The sequence below is a fragment of the Brassica napus genome, chromosome A3 (genome assembly GCF_020379485.1).
Source record: "Brassica napus cultivar Da-Ae chromosome A3, Da-Ae, whole genome shotgun sequence".
Lineage (NCBI taxonomy): Eukaryota > Viridiplantae > Streptophyta > Magnoliopsida > Brassicales > Brassicaceae > Brassica > Brassica napus.
In genome coordinates this window covers 20,304,213-20,325,077 of record NC_063436.1, presented here as the reverse complement: position 1 = coordinate 20,325,077, position 20,865 = coordinate 20,304,213, and the positions used below count along the sequence as shown (strand labels likewise).

Below are 20,865 nucleotides of genomic sequence, written 5' to 3'. Positions count from 1 at the left end.
TCTGCCCATATATAGTACTTTTATATTAAGTCATTTTATGTTACTTATGATTCAAACTGTATAGTGTTTTTTCTATTCTTAAGATTCATTTGTTCGTTAAAAAAATATTCATTTGTTCAATTTCGAAATTGTATAATAAATTTTAATTTTTTTATTGATTTATACTCTTATCAGTTGAGATTGAATGAAATGTCACATTCGTATCTATTAACTATATCAACACACTTGTTTTTGTTTATCGTGAATTGATTTCCTTCATTCATCTCTCAATTTCTTAAAATCAAATATCCATTTGGATGCAGATATATCTGATACTATTGTGAAACTTACTTTTATCTCTAAGGAGGACAAAATTGAATCTAGCTAATAGAGAAAGGTTAATTTGACTTGTTAATGAAGATGGAGTCGTGAAGGAAACACATTAGACTGATATTCTCTATATAAAAATCGCATACGTCATTCTCATATAAATATTTCAATTAAGATAAGCTTGTTTTGCCTTTTTTTGTGGAAACACCTTTGCAATATAATCTTGTTTTGCATTATATCTGATGGTATTCCTCGTAGAATTGCTTCCGGCTTCACATACGTTTTTGAAAGTATAGTTAGAAAAGCAACTATTATCATATATATCATCTTGGTTTAATTTTTCTTTGAGGTACTATATATTGCACATATACAAGCTGGAACAATATAGGAAAACATGAAAGATACGAAGGAGAGATAATAGTGATAAGAATGAATTTAAATTCTCATTGCATCTCTCCCACACGTCAATTCTCGTTAACCCCTGCCCATCACGTTCTCTGTTTCTTGTTTTTCAAGATGTAGTTATCAATTAATTTCTCTCACCTACAATAGCTAATATATGCTAGTTCGATCAACTATGGGTAAGAACTAAGAAGTAAGAACATAATGATTTTGTATATGGAAACAGTAGACTAGTTATACTTGCAAGATTTGTCCTGTCGAAATATTTTAGTAACACTTAACAAAAGCTGAGACACGAAAAAGTTCAAAAAAGTGTAACAAGTTAGATCGCTGGAGTTTACATATAATCTATGCTCGTCTCATCCACTAACTACCAACAGAGTAAACTAGTAAACTTTCCGGCAGATATTGTATCCAGGCACCAAACTGAATCTCCGAAGGGTTTCCGAGCATCGCAAATTGAGAAATCAAGCTGGCAACTGGAGCTTTTTGTTGTTCTTCCAGCTGCAAACATACAAAACCGAGAAAGAGGAGTCAAAGGCAGAGGATTAGAGTTAAGGAATAACTAAGTTAGGAACAAGAGGAGAAGATGAGTTAAATGTGTTTTACCTTAGGAAATAGTAATAGAAGAAGTCGGCATAGAGCAATGTCTGAACAAGCCCCGCGATCCATGCTGCATCATATCGTTATCACACAGTTTCAGTTCACATGTCAGATTCACAAAGCATAATTAAAATAGGGATACACATAAATGCCCATGTGCATGTAAAATAGTGAGGAAAGGTTAAGGTAGTCGTACTTATCCAGTGAACAAAGTGTGGCTCAGTGAAGTAACGGTAGATCCAGTTTAGGATGTACAATCCCCTGTACCCCCTGCAAGAAGATGACAACAATAGAGAACACAAATCTAGATAAGCTAAAGAAGAAGCAATAACACTTTACAAAGAAAGCAAGCTTATGAGATGAAACTGTACCCAAGGAGAAATATGTACTGCCCAGTCAAGTTATCAATGTTTCTAGTCCTTTGAAGCAAGACAAGCTGAGGTAATATAGCAACAGCCTCCAAGTACAACGAAAACGTCCACAGTACCTGATACATTGTAAAGCAGATAACCCATTACACAAAAACTGCAGCTTCTTTAACAAGAGCAGAAACAAACAAACCTCAAGAAAGGTAAACTTTTCGTGAATGAGAAGAGCTAAGAGAAGGCAAGGAAGCACGAGGAACCAATGGCGAAAGGTATCTTGCTCCCTGTCGTAAGTCCTCTGGACAGCCTTATGATACCTCATGTACCAAACAATCGAGAAGGAGCTTCCTAAGAAGACCAACTTCATGAAGGTGTTGTACACAGAGACAAAGCTCGTGAGAATATCTAAATAACGCGTAGCGAAGACGATTGCGTAGAGTTCTTGAGTCTTCAATGACACACCTGCACACAAAAAAAAACAAATCGATTTCATTTTGAGAGCAATCTCTCCTGAAACTCGAATTGGATCCGTCATTTCTACAATCGAAACTGACCGTATACAGAATCGAATCGAATCGAATCGAATCATTTGGTCAACGTCAATTTTGGAACAAAAACGTAAAGGTGAAGGAGAAGGGAGATACCAGCGCAGGATTTGATGGTGTGGATCTTGAGGAGCAAGACGAGGACACTGGCGAGGTGAGTCATATCACCTGCTAATCTGAAAATGTTCATCTTCTTCGATCGATCGATGCTGAATCCTTCTTTCTTCTAGGGGGGGTTCAGTGAAAGCTCGTCTCCTTTCTCTACACCACACTACGGGTCCTCGTCGGTCCGTGCTAGATCTCGTTCGTTACTGGCGTTTCCACGAACTACACCTCCTACCGTGGTAAGAAAAATGAAAGGAAACTTCTCGTTGTTGGGCCTACTTTTGGGTAATAAATTACCTAACCGGATGCTCTCGGTTTTGATACTTAGCCGGTGTGTATCTTCATTAACCAAAAGTAAAGTAACTTTTTTTTTTTTTTTGTAACATTAAATGAAAGTAACTTTGTTCACAGAATTGACTACTTATTTACCCCATGCTCTGAAAGGTAACTGCGGTTTGAGCGATTTAAGATAATCGGTTTAACTGCGGTGCGGTTTCAACAGTTAAAAAACATATAGATATATGGTATATATAGAGATTTTTGTTAATTTTAAATGTGGTGCGGGGTCGAGCGCGGTTAGTAACATTCGAAAGACTTAATTATGTTGACTTTTTTTAGTGCTACTCAAATGGGTAAGTTGAATGATTTGTTTTGTAAACAGCAAGTTATTTATTATTGCACGAGTCTGTCAAAAGCCCAGGCCCATAACTCGAAGTTGAAGAGAGAGAGGGAGAGAGAGAGAGAGTCGCATACTGCTTCGAGGAGAGAGAGAGAGAGACCGAGAAGAAAAAAAACATCAGCAAGAACAACCCAAAAAAAAAAAAAAAAAATTCTCCCGAGAGGGAAACCAAAATTGAAAAGAGGAAATTCATGGAGAAGCTTCTTGTTTCCCTGAGAAATCGATTTCTTCTTCGAATTGAAGCTTAAACAAAGGCTCTGTTCATTCTTCAGGGGAACCCTAGGAGAGAGAGAGAAGAAGCTAATTTTAGATTGGTGATTGCCCGAGCGAGTTCTGTGCCCTAGCTTTTTGCCTTACGTCAAAATTCAGGTCCTTCACTCTTCTTCGAGTCGTCTCTCTGAAGCTTTTAGCTTCCAAATGTGCAACAGTGTTCGTGGGCACTTCATTAGCTAGCTCAGCAGATCATTTAATAGTTTATGCAACATTGTTATCTAAGAGCTTTTATCTTTTATATTTAATGGCGTGATCTTCGTTATGCTGGAAGCGAATGATTATCTGAAAGCATCTTTATTTGTTTTGTTTTTTTCAGTTAAGGTATTTGAATAAATGGGGCATCCAAGGTGGTGATGCATGGAAGCGTTTCGGGATATGTTCTAGTAAATGCTGAGGTTGATTCCATGGGAGGAGTTATCGATAGTGGAGGTGGTGGTGGTGGTGGTATTGGTCTCAAAACGTCTCCCACTGCTATTGAGAAGGCTCAAGCCGAGCTAAGGTAATTTCAGTTTGAGACACTCTACTTCTTATGCGATGTGTTTAAACACTCTACAATGTGTAACACGAATGTGCTTGTAACAGGCAAGAGTATGATGTCCGTGAGGAAAGAAGGAGAGAACTGGAGTTTCTCGAGAAAGTATGATTATATCTTTGCTGTTTCTCTCTTCTCTTCCCTTTGGGGGAAACTTATTTTACTCTTCTATCTGCTTCAGGGAGGTAATCCCTTGGATTTCAAGTTTGGTGTTGCAACTTCACTTAGCTTCCAGTCTACATCACTCACAGATCAGCAAGCAGAGCATTTTCTAAACAGGTACATTCCTTTTTGTTATAGTTTCCTATTATATGTTGTGGATTGACTCATCATTTTTAACGTATAAACCCTACAGTGAAGTCAAGGATAGTTTTGCTATGACTGCCTCACCACATGGAGACTCCGCGGAGAGTAGTGGTAGACCCGCAGTTCCTACTGTTTCTGAACCCAATACAGCGGATAATCTTTTACTGTTTGATTCTGGAAACAAGTCAGTTGAGGGAGAAAACAATTCGAAATATCCTAATAGGCAAAACAGGACTTCCGAGTCAGAACGGTCTTCCAAAGCGAACACCAACCAGAACACCAAAGAAACAGAGGATTCTGCAATCTTTCGACCGTATGCTCGTAGGAACAGAACAAAAATAAATCGGGATCCAGCACGGTCAAGTTCTGTGGATTTAATTCAGAACCGTGGTGGTCTTGCAACGTCTCTCTCTGCTCGCAGAGGATCAGTGGACGGAAAGGGTTTTATTCCTGACGCAGCCAATCAAAAGGATAAGCAAACAACCTCTGTGTCTTGTCCAGTATTTGGAAATTCAAATGGTACCATTGTTCCGACAAATGTAGCTCCTAGCAATCTGCTTAATACCAAGGTGGATGGTGAACCTATCGTACGAGAGAGTGCTGCTGGATCCAGAACTAGTCTGATGAAAGATGGAGCAGACATTACATGTAGAAAAAGCTCCGCAGATTTGCCTTTTGAAGAGGCTGAGAAAAAGGCAGACCTGGTTTTGAATAGTACAGAGATTGGTTCTCCCAAAGCTGCAGCAATAGCTGGCCAGAAGAATAATTATACCCAAGGAGATTCTACCGGAGAAAAAGAAAGTTTGACAGATAGAGGAGCTGCAGGGACAAAAGGGTTAGAGTCTTCTCATGCTAACAACTTAGAAGTAGATGTAGATACTGAAAGAGATATTTACAGAGTGGACAAACTGGACTCAGATGAAAGCTCTGTGCAGAAGGCTTCAAGAGTAGAGGGGTTGCTTAATCATACAGTTGGTGAACTGATGATTGAGGATGAGACAGGTCGATCTACCACCATTACTGGTGAGTGCAGTCCTACGCGTGAAATGGACATGAATTCGGTTAAAATTGAAAATGAAAACTACAGAAGTACACCTGAGCTACAAAATGAAGAGAAATATTCTGACACTGAGAATGACAAGAAAGGTGGTAGTGTTTTAGCTAACAATCCTAGTAGCTCCTTGCACCCTGCAATACCTCAGGCATCTGTAGACGCAAATTCCAGCGTGGTTGGTAATAATGTATTGTCAGGAACTGACGTTGAAGCATTAAAACATCAGCCTAGCTCAGATGAAGGCTCAAAGGTGTTAGATAAAGTGAAGGAAGACTCTATTCTTGAGGAGGCACGAATTATACAGGTTTTCTTTTTCAACTTGGCTTGATTATCATGATCTTAAGCTGTTGAGTTTTCTGAGTTACTTATATACCTATTCATCTTTTTATGTCTGACATAATACACTAACAGTTAAAGAGAAGAAGAATTGCCGAGTTATCTTGTGGTACTGTACCACTGGAGGTTCGTGAGAAATGTCAATGGGATTTTGTCCTCGAAGAAATGGCATGGCTGGCAAATGATTTTGCGCAGGTATGGTCTAGTTGAATCAGCTTTCTGATTAAAATTCTATATAGCTGCGTGGAAATTGCTGCATTCTGTGGCTTGTTGTTCTGTTTGTTTCCAGTAGCATCTGGACGTTCCTATGCATAAATGAGCTTGTCCACATGTTGGCGGAACATTTTTCATTGATATTGCATGTTCTTTATTTTCACCTTTTTCTTTGTGTCTTCTAGGAGCGTCTTTGGAAGATGACTGCTGCTGCACAAATTTGCCATCGAGTTGCTTTGACTTCTCAGTTGAGATTGGAGAAACAAATTCAGTACAGAAAGCTTAAAAATATAGCTTCAATCCTATCTAATGCTGTCTTGGAATTCTGGAGCTCTGTGGAGGTTCCTAGGGAGCTGGAGGAGACAAACTTGGGAAATGATAAGGTATTTGACTTACAGACCTCTTTTGTGGTTTTTGATGGCAATGGTGATCATGGAGCTCTTCCTCTTTTTTTCTCTTTCTTTAAAGATCAGAATTATGCATATATAAACACATGCATACACAGTGGTTAGATTGAAGTTTCTGTCTACACCGTAAGCAACGCAATTCCACTGATAAATCCTTCGTTTTATTATCAGCCGGATCTTTCTTATCTGCTTTGTCTTCCATTTTTACCTCCAGGAGTCTCTGGTTCTTTTGCTTTCTATGTTATTATTTTGTAAACTTAATGGTATCTTGCGTTGTAATTACGTGCCCATCTGCAGGAGACGTGCCAAGAATCTAATTGTGATACTGGAAGAAAAAGTTTTGCTCCGGGTGTCAGGGAGTATGCATGTAGATTTTTGAAGTATAACAACTCTTCTGTTCCCTATCATTCAGCTGCATCATCAACACCCGACTATATGTGCGACTCAGAATTATTGGATGTATCTCTTGTTGATCAGCTAACAGAAGTATGAAGTTTTGTAAACTTTTCTGCTGTTTCAGTTGAATAATATCGCTGTGGATAGCTCTATAATATAGCTGATTGAGCTTTGCTACTGTGCAGGAAAGCCTATTTTATTCAGTTCCATCGGGTGCAATGAAGGTGTACCAAATATCTATTGAGACCCATCTCGCACGCTGTGAGGTATTTTAGATTGTTCTGTGCTAGGAGCTCTCATGTTGTAATCTTGATTTCACATTTTCCTGAAAATGTAAATCTGGTATCCCAAGATATTTAACAGTATTAATTTGTTCCCAGAAGTATGGAAACAGCATGAAGGAGGAAGTTGATACATCAGGCTATGATGCTGCTGGAGGTATGAACAATTATTGGTTGGTTAAGCTTCACCTGCTAGTTAATAATTTGCTGACTTTTTTTCTCCACTGTAGATATAGAATACGATGTCACAGCGTTTGATGAGGATGAAGGAGAAACGAGTGCCTATTATCTTCCTAGAGCTTTCGAGTGCAGCAAATCATTTAATTTGAGCCACAAAAAAAGGAAGAATTTGATGAAGTCACATTCTGCCCGGTCTTATGATCTTGGAGCTGATTATGTAAACTATACAGGTGGGTCTAACTCATCAAATTTGATGGCGAAAAGGCCTGGTAGTAATATAAATGCCGGCTCAGTTCCGACGCGCGTGCGCACTGCTTCCAGGCCGAGGATTGTGGGTTCATTTGGATATGCTACTGCTGGGAGCTTACCAGTGCCGTCAAAGACAGATGCATCTAGTGGGGATACTAGTTCTTTTCAGGATGAGCAAAGTAGTTTGCCTGGTGGATCCGCATTTCAAAAAGGCACAGAGGTTGAATCAAGTGGTACCTTTGAGAAGCAGCTACCTTATGACATGGCTGAAACGTCAGGAAAACCTAAAAAGAAGAAGAAGATTCATCTGGTAGTTTGCAATTTGCGCATCTCTTACTTTTTTTTGCTAAGAAATAGTTGCTATTAGTTTAACCATACATTGCATAATTTCAATTTCATTTGTTGCAGGGGTCTGCTTATGACCAAACCTGGCATCTCGATTCATCAGTCCATGCTGAACAGGTAATTTCATTGGTAAAATCTTATGAACAAATGTTTAGGAAAAGTATGCCTGAACTTCAGGTGGTGTGTTGTAATGGATGTTAATGCTTGACTAGCTTTTGCTAAAATGAAAATTTTGCTACATGTTGGATTGGTTTGATGTTTGTAGCCTATTCTTGGGATTGAAATGTTTACAAATTTATTATTTGCTTCCGTTTTTCATATTTTTTGTAATTAGATCTTTAAGTTAGGATAGTTGACAAATATGTACCCTGTACCAGTACTAGTAATGGACTTCCCATAAAAGGTTCTAATTTGTCCTTATTTTGGCAGAAGGACCACTGGAAGAAGCGACCAGAGAATCATTTCGATACGAATGGTATTATTTGCAACTTCGTTTTTACTCTCTGATGCATTGTAACTATAAAAATAAAAAGCTGGATACTGTGTAGTTAACTAGTTATAAACCTAGAGTGGAAGGTTGTAATTTGGATTAATTCAACTGTTTCTGGAAACTTGCATAAGTTTGCTGCTTTATCTACATATTCCCTTTTTATGCCTCAATGCCTTGTTTTTAATTCTTTGACATATTTTGGTTGTATCGTATAAGGTCTGTACGGTCATCATGCAAAGAAGCAAAAGACCACCAAGCAATTGGTTGAGAACAATTTTGATGGGGCCATGGGTCTCACTGGATCAATTCCTTCTCCGGCAGCTTCCCAGATGAGCAATATGTCCAACTCCAACAAATCTATCAAATTTATTGGAAGTCGTGATAGGGCCAGAAAAATAAAAGGCCTCAAGGTATATGCTGTTGAAGTTTTGCTAACTCCTCCTGTCGCTTTATTTCAAGACTTTTTTAACTTGAAATTTGGATTTACGCAGATTTCTTCCAGCCAGCATGGCTCTGGAACTACGTGGTCACTATTTGAGGATCAGGTGTTCTATTTGTCATCTTCCTTAACATCGATATACTGTTAGGTTGCTCTATGAATATCTAATTATTTTCCACCATTTAGGCGCTTGTTGTCTTGGTGCATGACATGGGCCCTAACTGGGAGCTCATTAGTGATGCAATGAATAGCACTCTCAAAATTAAGGTAAATGCATGTTATTTTGAAAAATTATGGGCTTCTTCTGTTTATTTCACTTTTTGTTTCTTTTCTAGTGAACATGTGGGATTCGTTACTGACTGATTTGATCTGACTATTGGTTCCGTTTTTTTTCCAGTGTATATATCGTAATCCGATTGAGTGCAAGGAGCGGCATAAGATTCTGATGGACAAGACTGCGAGCGATGGGGCTGATAGTGCTGAAGACTCGGGGACTTCACAGTCTTATCCATCCACTTTGCCTGGCATCCCGAAGGTTTTTCCTTAGCTCTGAAACGCTGAATAAAGTGTCCACTATGTTTAGTTTAATTCAAATACCCATTGTATGTGTGTATATTCAGGGAAGTGCAAGACAGTTGTTTCAGCGACTGCAAGGGCCAATGGAGGAAGATACCCTAAAATCCCATTTTGAGAAGATTTGTTTAATTGGGAAGAAGTTACACTGTAGAAAGACACAGGTTAGTTCACCTAGTACTTTGTTACTGTTTGCAAGCTTGTAACCTGAAACTAGTGGACTTTCTTTCTGCATTTGCTTTTCCATTTTTATTTCAACCGTTGTGTAGCAATAGTGATAGTTCAATTTTTAGTTTCTGAGTCTCTTGTTGGAAGAATACTGGATGGGTCTGAACTTATAGTTCCAGAATCTTCTCAGGGTTTCCACGAAATTAGGTTTTTAAGCTGCACTGGAGATGGAAAACGCTTTTGCTTATAGAAATCCGAGATATAGAATTTGAGAAGATAGTCTGTCTTCTCTTTTTATAGTCCGAGTCTATGCTGTAGAACAGTAGAAGGCGTGTTTCAAAGCATATCTGTAAACTTGGCTAACATTTGCTAAAGTCATAAGAATTCTAAGGTAATTTTGTTTTCTTGTTACTAATTATGTCTGGCTTCTACTGTTTCATCGATCTTCAAGAATGATGGTCGGGATTCAAAGCAGATAGTACCAGTTCACAATTCACAAGTCATGGCTCTTTCTCAAGTATTCCCGAATAATCTGAATGGAGGTGTTCTAACGTAAGTTTTTGGTGTTTCCGTATATATACATATTTCCTGACAACTACTTCCGCGAATCTGATATTTTGCTACTCTCTGGATGAAGGCCCCTTGATCTCTGTGATGCGTCAACTTCAGGTCAAGATTTATTTTCACTTGAAAGTCCAGGTTCACATCTGGGTCTTCCAATGTTGAATCAAGGGACGCCAGTGCTCCCTACTTCTGGAGCCACTCCATCCACTTCTGGATCATCTGGTGTGGTTCCGGGTAACAATTTACCAACCACACCTGGTCTACACAGTGCTACTCCAAGGTAGACAGTGGTTTGGGTGAATGCATACGTTTCTGCATCTCCGCTCAATGTACTCGAGGATTGTCACTTCTTTGGTTGTTTATATTTTTTTTTTTCCTTTTTTAGGGATGGTAGATTCAACGTTCCTAGAGGGTCTTTACCACTTGATGAACAACACCGACTCCAACGACATAATCAGATATCGGGTAATAACCTGCAGCAGAATTCTTTATCAACTCATGGAGCTGTCTCAGGATTGGGACATCGCGTGGTTCCTGGTGTAAACACTGTGGGTGTAAGTGGAACGAACAGGGGCACACCGATGTCGAGGTCTGGCTTTCAAGGCATAGGCTCACCAGCAGTGCCAAATAACGTTAGCATGCTGTCCTCTGGTATGGTGGGAATTCCAAATACTGGTAATATTAACTCTGGAAGAGGAGCTTCTCCAAGAAACTCCATGGTCAGGCCGCCTCGTGAAGCCGTTCAGCATATGATGCGGGTAAGCTACCTGGCTTTTATTTGCTGCTATGGTAATCATAAAATATTACTGTAACAGTTACCATAGCTTTTATTTGCTGCTTTGGTTTTAGTTTGTAGACTTACAGCGCTTCTGATTTTTTTTTCTACCGCTGCTCGATTGACTTTTGAAACTGTTTGACATCATTACGAACAATCCAGAGATGATGAAACTGATATGCCCGAGTTTCTGATGCAGGCTGCTCAAGGGAACAGTCAAGGGATCCCAGCTTTCGGTAGTTTGAGTTCTGGATTTACCAACAACCAGACAACTTCTGTTCAGTCGTACCCAGGCCATGTTTCCCAGCAGCATCAGATGCCACAGCAGTCTCATGTACTAGGCAACTCGCATAATCCTCCGCTCCAGAGCCCAGGCCTAAGTCATGCCACTGGGGCACAGCAAGACGGATTTGCTCTCCGTCAAAGGCAAATGCACCAGAGGTATATGCAGCAGCAGCAGGTTGCAGCATCTAATACTACTGTGCCACATGGACAACAACAATCTCAGGGAACTTCTGTTTCTCCTCCACAACAATGTCCTCAGACTCAACCACCTGTTTCGCCTCAGCCATTACCAATCCCTCCAGTGTCTACCTCTCCTAATAGTGCTATGGCCCAACAGAACCCTCAAAAATCTCAGTTGCCGCTTCATGGTCTTGGTAGGAATCCTCAGTCTGGTGCTCCTGGTATAAACAATCAATCCGGAAAACAACGGCAGCGGCAACACCAGCAGCAATCTGGAAGACAGCATCCACACCAGCGACAGCCAACGCAAGGTCAACAGCCGAGTAAACAATCAAAGGGGATGGGTAGGGGAAACATGATCCATCAGAACATCACTGTTGATCAGTCACACCTGAATGGTTTCACCATGCCCCCATCAAGTCAGGGTACCGAAAAAGGAGAGGCAGTGGTTCCAGTTAGGTCTGATCAGCGACTGCCAAAAACATTTCCTGGAGCTACATCTCCGTCCCAACAACAACAAGTACAGTTACCTTCAGACGATTGCATTCAAGGCCAGAGCTCACCTGCGGTCTCTAGTCCGTCAATTTCACCAGCAGTTGCACCTTCCAACCATCAGCATTTATTGCTACACCAAAAGCAGCGTCAGGTGCAGCCAACAGCTCAGCGAATTGTTCATCAGAATCATCTAGGGAACTCTGATTCATCAAGGAAGTCCCAAGCTGATTTTGTGCCACGTGTTCCGCAGTCTGTCACCAATACCACTAGTAGTATGAGTACGAGCAAGGGTATGCCTCAAGTGAGTGATGATTCGAAAAAAGTTAAAGCAGTTGGTTCTACTGCTGTGCCTTCTCCAAATGCATTGGAACCTCCAACAAATGCCGCCTCTGTGCAAAGCGCTGCTCCTAAAGTAGTAAACAGTTCTAATACAGATTCAGCTTGTAGTAATCCGGTAACATCACCTAACCAAGGACTAGCGCAGAAGCATTTGCCTGCTGGCGTACCTTGTCAGGAGCTCAAGGGCGTAATACAGAGACAGCCATCCCTACCTTCAGTAGAACAGAGACGACCAAAGTTGCCAGAGCAGCTGACTGTACAAAATCAGAAACATCTTGCTTCTGATGATCAGCCTCCTCAACTAGAAGAAGCACAAAAACTACCGTCTCCCAAACCTCCAGAGACAAAAGTGGAATGAGAGGCACATCATATGAAAAACCTAGAACCTCGAGTAGTTGTAAATCCTGCAAAGGGTTATCCTCGTACTCAGAACTGGTTTGTACTGAGTCGGGTCCTCACTGTGGCATTGGATTTGGCTGAGATGGTGTATAACTTGGTCCAGCCAAAGTAGATTGTAAACTCGGCAGGTTGAGTTTGCTTATTCGATGAGGGCAGAGGAAGATAAACGGGGAAAGGTGGATAGATAGTAGATTCATGATGGTCTTTTTGACATCTTTTGGACACAAGAGAGAAAGGTATTATGTATGTAAATTACCACCGCATCATAGAGTGAAGTCCCTTCTTGCTTCTCATCTCTTTGTTTGGGAGAGTAGAAACAGTTTATAATGTTTTGTATAGAAGTCTGCTCTTCCACCCACTCTTTTTATTTTGTTTACTCATCATGTGGCATATATTTAGGGCCTTTAGAAGCCTTTTCTTTTTGTTTGTTCCTTTCTAATTTCTACTCTTGTGGGTTTAGGTTAGTTTAATTTCAATGTATTATTGTTGTTCTTCTTTTTATGGTTGGTTATGAATGGGAAAGCAAACAAAAGAGACCACATGTTTCCAAGCTCCCATGATTACATATGCATATCTAGATTAGACCAGAACAATGTTATCTTTTGTTTTGTTAAAGAGCAACACTTCATTGTGCATTGCCTGAAAGTCATGGGGCTAGTCCGATGAAATCGATCCGATAGTAAAGTGAGTAGCAGAACTACACACTGTGCGGCTAGGATTGCGAGCATACAAGAGTGTAGAATTCAGAGGTACATATTTTTCTCATTTAAAATTTTCAAACTTGCCCATTAATCTTAGAGAAAAGAGTAAGAACCATAACAGATTGTTCAATCAAAAAACCAAAAAGTCTCATTCCAATCTTCAAGTTTACAAGCTACCAAAAGCAGAAACAAAATTCAAAGGTAGAATCGAGACGAACACCAAATTAAGTAATAAACCAAAAGATAGATGCCAATTCTCAGTACTTGATGGGTGCAAGAACATCGAGCTGCGAACCAAGCTTCTCCTCTGCAACCTTTTCGGCCTTAGTCCTGAGCTTGCTGAGCTGCTTCTTACGCTCATACACAGCCTGTGACCTCTCCTTTCTTTTGACCTCAAGCTCCTGCAAAAACAACATACCAGAAGGTAAATCCCAGTACAATCGTATTCCTAAGATTAAAGTTAAGACATATCTTCTTTTTAATACATAATCAACTTAGAATTCAAATAATGAAAACGATGTGAAATGAAATTCAATTGACAGAGCAACTATATTTGGTTTATCAGCAAAGCTTATTATATATTTGAAAACAATAGCAGTAAATGAAAATGGTTTTTTCCCAAAACTAAATAACTAAGAAAAAAAGACAAACCTTAATGGTATCGTAGTGGTTCCAGCCAACCTCAGAAGACAGACGTCCCAACAAGCAGTACTTGTGACCAGCCTGGAGCCTCAAAACCCTAAGCAACAACAAAAGAAAAGGAATGAAATCAGTTGAAAGACATCGGACATTCCATACAACAAAAGTGAAGAAGAGTAGGAAAGGATGATTACTTGAGAGCATCAGGAATAACCATTCTCTTGACCTTGTCGTAAGGAGGTGGGACTCCTTCAAACACCTTCAAGCGTGCAAGAGCAGCAGCTCCACGCTTGGTCTTGTGTGGAATCATCCTGCCACAACCAACAACAAAACATTTTCAAAAAACATCTTCTCACATAAACTTCCAAAACTACAGCAATACATTTCCAGACAGATGATGTCTGAAAAATACAAACTCCACAAAGCTTGAAAGGCAGACACTTTCTGTAACCCAATACATTCCTTAGCACCCCCAGGTAATGGCAGATATTGATACAAACACCCAATACTATAATTCGGATCTTCATTTTAAATAACATTTTCAGACAAATGTAAAGAGTGAAAGGAAGACACTTTCTGCAACCTAAGACATTGATACAAACACCCAACAAGCTCAAAGTTAAGATGAAATGAGATTAGATAACGAACCCACGAACGGTACGCCAGAAGATCTTAGAGGGAGCCCTGAAGTGAATGGGACCGTGAGAAGGCTTAGTGTTCATGCGTTTCCTCATGAACCTCATGTACTTCATCTTCTGACGAACCAATCCACCTGACAGGCAAATCTCCTCGCATCTGACCACAACGACTCTCTGCCCGTTGAGCAACTCCTTAGCTATGATCGAAGCTAGACGGCCCAGCATGTGGTGCCTTGCGTCGACCACGACACGCTTCGAGCATAACCCTGACCCAGACACCATCTTTCTTCCTCTCGATTCGAGTTGGTTCTTCGAGAAAGGTTTCGACTTGGAAACAATGGCGGCTTTATATGAGGGCTCCCTTGTTAAATTAGGGTTTCTCTTAAACCTAATCTTATTGGGCCTTTAGTGTGATAGTGTAGGCCCAATAAAAGCTGTTTTAGTAGGACTTTTGTTTTGAGATGAAAGTGAGTAACGATTTGGATATTGGGATTTATGGCATACATCATTTTAAGCTTAAAATTCAAAAGCTTTCTCTCTTGTAATCTCCTGAGGCTATGTTTCTTGAAAATGGCTAACTTGCAGTTCATTGGTTACTTCATTGGTTAGAGTTTGATTTAAGTGTTTTGTAAATTTTGTTGTGTTAGGCTTTTTCAAGTCCATATCCAACTCTTTCATGTCCTTTTTCGATTTGGATCCAACAAACAAAGTACATATTAATTTGATTTGGTCTCTTTTCTAAAATGTTTCGCACTAATCAAAGTTGAAAATCCTTTTATATACTAGACATTATTTATCTAAACGTGAGACTTTGATTACATTTACAACATGTTGTATGATTGATCTTGGTCCACTAGTAACACTTGCATCAAACTCAGTTCAATGTGTACATGTCGAATTTTATAGAGCATACTTCAAAGCGGCTCTCCACTTTTATGTTACCAAAAACGGCATGCCTGCTCATGTTTTAATGTTCAACAAGATGATTTTGCTTTACTTTGTGGTCAATTAGGAACATTGGGGTTATATCTTATGGAAGCTGCTTTAAACAAGATTGGTTTTGGTATTGTAGGAGCTCTCACAGCTGAGGTTTAAGTTGTGCCCACGTATCTTAAAGGAACAACAGTTTTATAGAATATATTTCCAACATATGAAGAATCTTGCTGCAAAGTATCATGCCAAGTTTCTTTTGAGATGGGTTAGTATGAATTGCTGCGTAACTATCAAAGGTGAAAAAAACGTGATGAAATGTGTAAGGAACACGTGAGATGCAGATATGGCACCATGGACATATGAAATTATTTTGTAGCTATGAGGTGCTAACAGGCTAAAACCAGGAGGATAGGCCATGGAAACTTCTGAAACCATGAAGTTGAAATGTCAGAAACGAGGGAAAGGTTGAGTAATGGAACTCCATGAAGGTTAATGTATCTTGTGTACGCGTTGTGTAGCCAAGTTTAGGAGAGAACATAACAGGTGTAGTAACTTGCGGACTAGTAAACTCTTGTTGTAATCCAAGGGCTAAAATCATTCTAAAAGTGTAGTTTTTTTCTTCCCATGACTTGATTTTTGCTTCACATTGTTGTTGGATATAAGAAGGATTCATAACCAAAAACCAAAGATATTGAAATGACTAGCGCTTGATCGGTAAAATAGTATTTCCATATGTTTAAGGGTGACAAAACCAAGAAGGCTACTGGCTACACATCTTTTAGAGCTGTAAAATGATCATGTGATATTACTAATATCAGACAAGATGCACAGTGGTGTTAAACGCATATGTAGTAATAGGAATCGACATCATTATTTAATGTATTGGTTCATCCGATGAACAAATGATCCAAAGAGGACACATACTTGCATAAACCAAGAAACAAAAACTCAGCTGCTAACTTGGACTTTTGATGAAAAAGGTCCAGAAAGCGAGACAGTGAGCGCAGTACCAATAAAGAAGAGAGAGAGAGAGAGACGGAAGCATATTGTTGCAAGCCTTGTCAGGTTAGAATATAAAATGTGAAGTATTATTGGAGTTTATTTAACTAAATAATAAGTTTATAAAATGTACAACTTTTTTTTTGTCAGCTATAAAATGTACAACTATATATCGAAAAGAACTGGATAGTTATTTAGATAATTGTCTACATATCTAAGACAGTAAGATAAGTTAGAATATTGTTGCAAGCCTTGTCAAGTTAGAATATAAAATGTGAAGTATTATTGGAGTTTATTTAGCTACATAATAAGTTTATAAAATGTACAACTTTTTTTTGTCAGCTATAAAATGTACAACTATATATCTAAAATAACTGGATAGTTATTTAGATAATTGTCTACATATCTAAGATAGTAAGATAATTATTTAGATATATATTTAAGAGAAAAAGACTAGAATAGCACTAAACCAAGTTTTTGTTCCCAAAGTAGCACTCAAGGCTCAAAGTCACAAAAATAGGTTTCATTAAAGAGGTAAATATACACTTATACCCCTTGGGTTAATTAATCCAAACCTTAGGGTTTAGAGTTAAGGGGTGAGGTTTTGGAATTAGGGTTTAAAATTTTATAAAAAATAAATACTAAAATAAAAATTTTAAAAACAGTTTCAAAAAGTATTTTTAAATTATAAAAAGAAAATTTGAAAATAAAATAAAAAAAAATTTCAAAAAAAAAATTTCAAAAAAAAAATTATAAAAATTTCGAATCTGAAAACATATAATCTGAAACTATAAAATTTTTTTTTTTTATTTTTATTTTTATTTTATTTATTTTTATTTATTTTTGTTTGTTTATTTAATTTTAAACCAATGGTATTAGGGATATTTTACACTTTAATGAATTTCATTTTTGTGACTTTCTCCTTCTAGTGCTATTTTTGAGACATAAACTTCAAAATGTGCTATTATTAACAATTGCCTTATATTTAATTATCTAAGTTGACTTATTCATTTAGTAACCTATTTAGATAGTTGTCTGTATAGTTGGGTAGTTATTTAACTATAGTTTTGGATAATTGTCTACTGAATATATCAACGAACATGAAGTGTTGAAAAGCACTGTATACACATATTTGTATCGTATTTATTTTTATTTTTAATAAAAGGGCTTCATATTACATGTATGATTGATTTGCTCCTCCAATTTCATTCACAAGCCTGCAACCTTCTGTGAGTTAGTACAACTACGCAAGTGTGAAACACCCAAATTCAGTCTCGTTATATACGGAAAGGACAGTATCAACAAGGAAGAGAGATTGGAAAGCCTGTGAGTGACGAACGTTTTTGTTCAGAAGAGTTTGCCACTTTTGCAACTTGAAGCCAAAGTGAATGACTTGTAAAGTAAAATCAGATGCAGAACCACAAACTCAGACAAATAACAAGAGAAAACTATGAGGGAATGATTCAGAGAACAGAAACATATCTAGCCAGTAAATATTTAAATTAATATTTTTATTTCTTGCATATTAGAGAGATTAAAACATTACACATTATTACCATTGATCCAAAAAAAACATTACATTATTATTACCTTAACTAACAAGTTAACCCCAAGCCCCTTAAAAAAAACCCTTGTGTTTGGGGTTTTTAGTAGGCTAGTCTTTGTTAGTCTGTGTGCAATTTTTCATTGCCTCTGTTCCAACACAGATCTTCCTAATAAATCACACAACTTTACAACATCATGTTACAGCCAAACCAGTTCATGGCACCACTTTGATCCATTCGTAACGTCCTGGCAATGGATTCTCCGACACTATGTCAAAGTTGTACCTGCAAAACTCCCAAAATCAGTTAACAGACTCTGAAACTCTAAAACTCGTGATTAAAATGTCAAGAGGTGAATTTTTACTTTTCAGTGAAGAATCTCTGTTGTTGCTGCTCAGCGAATGCAAAGAAGTCTTCGATCTCATGAGAAGGCACACTTTGTATAGCTTCTTCTGAGTCTCTTTTCAAGCTACACGGCGTCGTTTCTCTGTATACGAAAAATATAAAAAAATCATATTCAAGAACTCAAATTATCATCTCTCAGTCTGTGTAACACTAAAGTTTACCTGTCTCCAGATTCGAACTCGAGACCTTTCTCTCCAAAACTACAACCAGACCCAGAGTTCACCAAGTTGCTACCACAGTCTTCTTCCAGATTCGTCGGCTCTGACAACAACACCGAGTTAGCTCTAGGGTTGGTCGTCTGTCGTTTACCGACACTGTTTATAAGCTGTTTCTGCTGTTGTTTTCTTGTGTCGGCGAGTAACGGAAGCTTAACGAGACGGCGGCTCCGGAGCTGGAGGTAGCGAAATGAGTCTGCGTCGACGCACGGCGGGGTGGAATGAGATCGGAGACGCTGCAGGGCGAGGTTCTTGGCGGCTCTGGTGCGAAAACTGGAAGCGGTTTGGTGAGAGATATCTTTTGCGGGAAGGGCTCCGCCGGCGATCTTTGACTTCTTTATGTATCTTCCCATGTTTGGGAAGATGATCGAAGGAATCTCTGGTTGAGAGTGAAAGGAGGGAAACGATGAAGAGGAAGAGAAGAAAGTGATTTTTAATCTTAAAAGTGAAAAACTGAAAAAAGACAATGGAAAAGGTTTTTTAGGGAGGAAAATAATAGTGAAATGTGAAATGTGTCTAGGGAATTGGTTTTCTCTGCAGCGTTTTTTTTTGTTAAGGTCATCTGATTGATTAATTTTATAGATGTGTGATTTTTTGTCCAAAAAGTAAAGCATGAGATCAAGATTTAAAAGTGTAGAAAATGGCATTATCCTGACGAAAATATTGTCTAAACGAACAACATATTCAGATTCACAGAATGGATAATATAATTTTTTATATATTAAATTAAAAGATTAAGAAGTTCTTCAGCTATTTTGACCAAAACATAACTTTTGTTATATCATTAAAAGATGTGATTTTTACAAAATAACGAAAGTAAATTTATTGAAAATATGGATCATGATATAAGTAAGTAAAGATGTTCATTGTTGTGGTTCCAATTTTTTTTTGCTTAAATGTGGTTCCACATACTCTATTAAATATACATTTTTTATTTTGAAGATAATATAAATACATTGTATGTTAAAAGCTGTTTTATAATCATTTTCACAAATTGTAATAAAACAATAATATTTGATCGTAAAAGAAAAAAGCTATTAAAAATAATAATAATATTAGTATGATTTATGAATGGTTGATGCAGCAACATATATAAAGAAAGCAATGGTGCCGAAAGTTACAAATACTATTAAGAATAAAGACCAATTAGATTATATTAATTATCCCAGTAGACCATCCTTTCATCTAACACGAACGAATCCACACCTGAAGAGTTAAAAAAAGTTATTGTAATTGACTACCTGTGTCTGTGTGGATTAATTCTTTTTTGTTAATACAAGATGATTGTGCTATGTGCCTATGTATATCAAAAATGTTTTGATTTTAGGTTATAGCGCAGTTCTTTAACAAAGGTCAATCATCTATTTGTCCAATTTCACCAAAAAGTACACATTGTAAAAGAATATACTATATGACATCAATTATTGTTCTTTTAAATTTAAACAAGTGTCTTATAAATCAACATCATATGGCTGATCGCTTATTTATTTATTTTGGATTTATTAGCATTGGATTCCCTAATCCTCTTTAATATACTTTGTTTGCCGCTTCGACGTAACATCTCAACGTCCGTAACGTTCGTTTGATATATCGTTCGTCAAAAGTGTTAATTTATTGCTATAATGCTCGAGTGATTGAAGTACTTTTTGATACAATGAAATAATATATCAAAATAATTCATGGTATTCTAGTGGTTGAAGTGTTTTTCAAACTTTATTTTTGGTAGTAATCAAAATTTAATTGGCAATTGCATTGACATGGTTGTCGGTTGATAGATGTTACATATAATAGTAATAAAATCTTATTACTATATATTTTTCATTGTTTCGGTAACCATTTGTTTCAAGTATTGGGTTCACAAAAGAAGAAGAGAGTATTGAGTTCATAATGTCTTCGAACCAATGCATGCTAAATGTAGCCATCTTTCATCACCAGTCAATACACTGGCTGAGCTGCAGACACGGACTGTAATATAAGATCTTTCATAAATTTATATGTGCAATTTAGTATACATTATATATAACCCGTGAAATAATAAAGTAAAAATTTGGTGAGGAAACTCCCAATAACTACATAACATAAGTTTATTTTGAATTGTTCTAGGTTTCGTATTATATTATTAGTTAAAAGAAAGATTTATTCAGTATGAGCAAGATGAATTTCTATTAAAATTTTAAAACGACCAAAAAGGATTTCAGTAATTATAATCCTTACAACATAATTAGCACCATTTTTAGCAAAAAAAAAACAAAAATTAGCACCTCTCAGTCTAAAGAAGTAAAGAGTGTGAGTGTGGCAAGTGGACGTACTAATTTAACCACTACTTAGGGTAACTAATTTAACCGTTCGAAGAAAAAAAAACTAATTTAACCGTAGAATTAAACGCACACGTGCGATGACTCAAGCAATCATGAAACAGGCTCAAATCTCGACTCCACCGAACCCCTAAAACAATACGATTAATATTAAAGAGCAAAGGACAAAGAAAAATATTAAATCATACT

At 37.7% G+C, this 20,865-nt stretch overlaps 4 protein-coding genes across 5 annotated transcripts; 1 reads left to right on the top strand and 3 right to left on the bottom strand.

Annotated features, from left to right (window-relative positions):
- Positions 1 to 905: 905 nt before the first annotated feature.
- Positions 906 to 2,611, bottom strand: LOC106361799 (ER lumen protein-retaining receptor B). Its single transcript, XM_013801601.3, has 6 exons — positions 2,324 to 2,611; positions 1,876 to 2,141; positions 1,686 to 1,801; positions 1,511 to 1,584; positions 1,321 to 1,384; positions 906 to 1,215 (listed from the first exon to the last, which is right to left on the bottom strand). Exons 1-6 carry the CDS (start codon positions 2,412 to 2,414, stop codon positions 1,179 to 1,181), a joined length of 648 nt encoding a protein of 215 aa, XP_013657055.1. The 5' UTR covers positions 2,415 to 2,611; the 3' UTR covers positions 906 to 1,178.
- Positions 2,612 to 3,086: 475 nt separating this feature from the next.
- On the top strand, positions 3,087 to 12,784 carry LOC106361798 (chromatin modification-related protein EAF1 B). Of its 2 annotated transcripts, none has more exons than XM_013801600.3 (22): positions 3,087 to 3,377; positions 3,598 to 3,780; positions 3,864 to 3,918; positions 3,995 to 4,092; positions 4,169 to 5,477; positions 5,585 to 5,704; positions 5,908 to 6,105; positions 6,427 to 6,615; positions 6,711 to 6,791; positions 6,909 to 6,963; positions 7,037 to 7,545; positions 7,644 to 7,697; positions 8,010 to 8,055; positions 8,287 to 8,480; positions 8,562 to 8,615; positions 8,696 to 8,776; positions 8,907 to 9,044; positions 9,130 to 9,246; positions 9,702 to 9,802; positions 9,888 to 10,094; positions 10,200 to 10,572; positions 10,789 to 12,784. In XM_013801600.3, exons 2-22 carry the CDS (start codon positions 3,635 to 3,637, stop codon positions 12,244 to 12,246), a joined length of 5,583 nt encoding a protein of 1,860 aa, XP_013657054.2. In that variant the 5' UTR covers positions 3,087 to 3,377; positions 3,598 to 3,634; the 3' UTR covers positions 12,247 to 12,784. The 2 variants fall into 2 exon arrangements, with proteins under 2 accessions (XP_013657054.2, XP_013657053.2); XM_013801599.3 differs by having other exon boundaries at positions 3,088 to 3,377; positions 6,906 to 6,963.
- A 334-nt stretch (positions 12,785 to 13,118) lies between these two features.
- LOC106361797 (60S ribosomal protein L13a-2) lies at positions 13,119 to 14,616 on the bottom strand. The gene is made up of 4 exons (XM_013801598.3): positions 14,276 to 14,616; positions 13,822 to 13,938; positions 13,640 to 13,727; positions 13,119 to 13,389 (listed from the first exon to the last, which is right to left on the bottom strand). Exons 1-4 carry the CDS (start codon positions 14,545 to 14,547, stop codon positions 13,246 to 13,248), a joined length of 621 nt encoding a protein of 206 aa, XP_013657052.1. The 5' UTR covers positions 14,548 to 14,616; the 3' UTR covers positions 13,119 to 13,245.
- Positions 14,617 to 17,691: 3,075 nt separating this feature from the next.
- LOC106360089 (cyclin-dependent kinase inhibitor 5) lies at positions 17,692 to 18,933 on the bottom strand. The gene is made up of 3 exons (XM_013799688.3): positions 18,308 to 18,933; positions 18,106 to 18,228; positions 17,692 to 18,026 (listed from the first exon to the last, which is right to left on the bottom strand). The coding sequence occupies exons 1-3, from the start codon at positions 18,712 to 18,714 to the stop codon at positions 17,957 to 17,959; spliced, it is 600 nt and encodes a 199-aa protein (XP_013655142.1). The 5' UTR covers positions 18,715 to 18,933; the 3' UTR covers positions 17,692 to 17,956.
- Between the last annotated feature and the right edge of the window lie 1,932 nt (positions 18,934 to 20,865).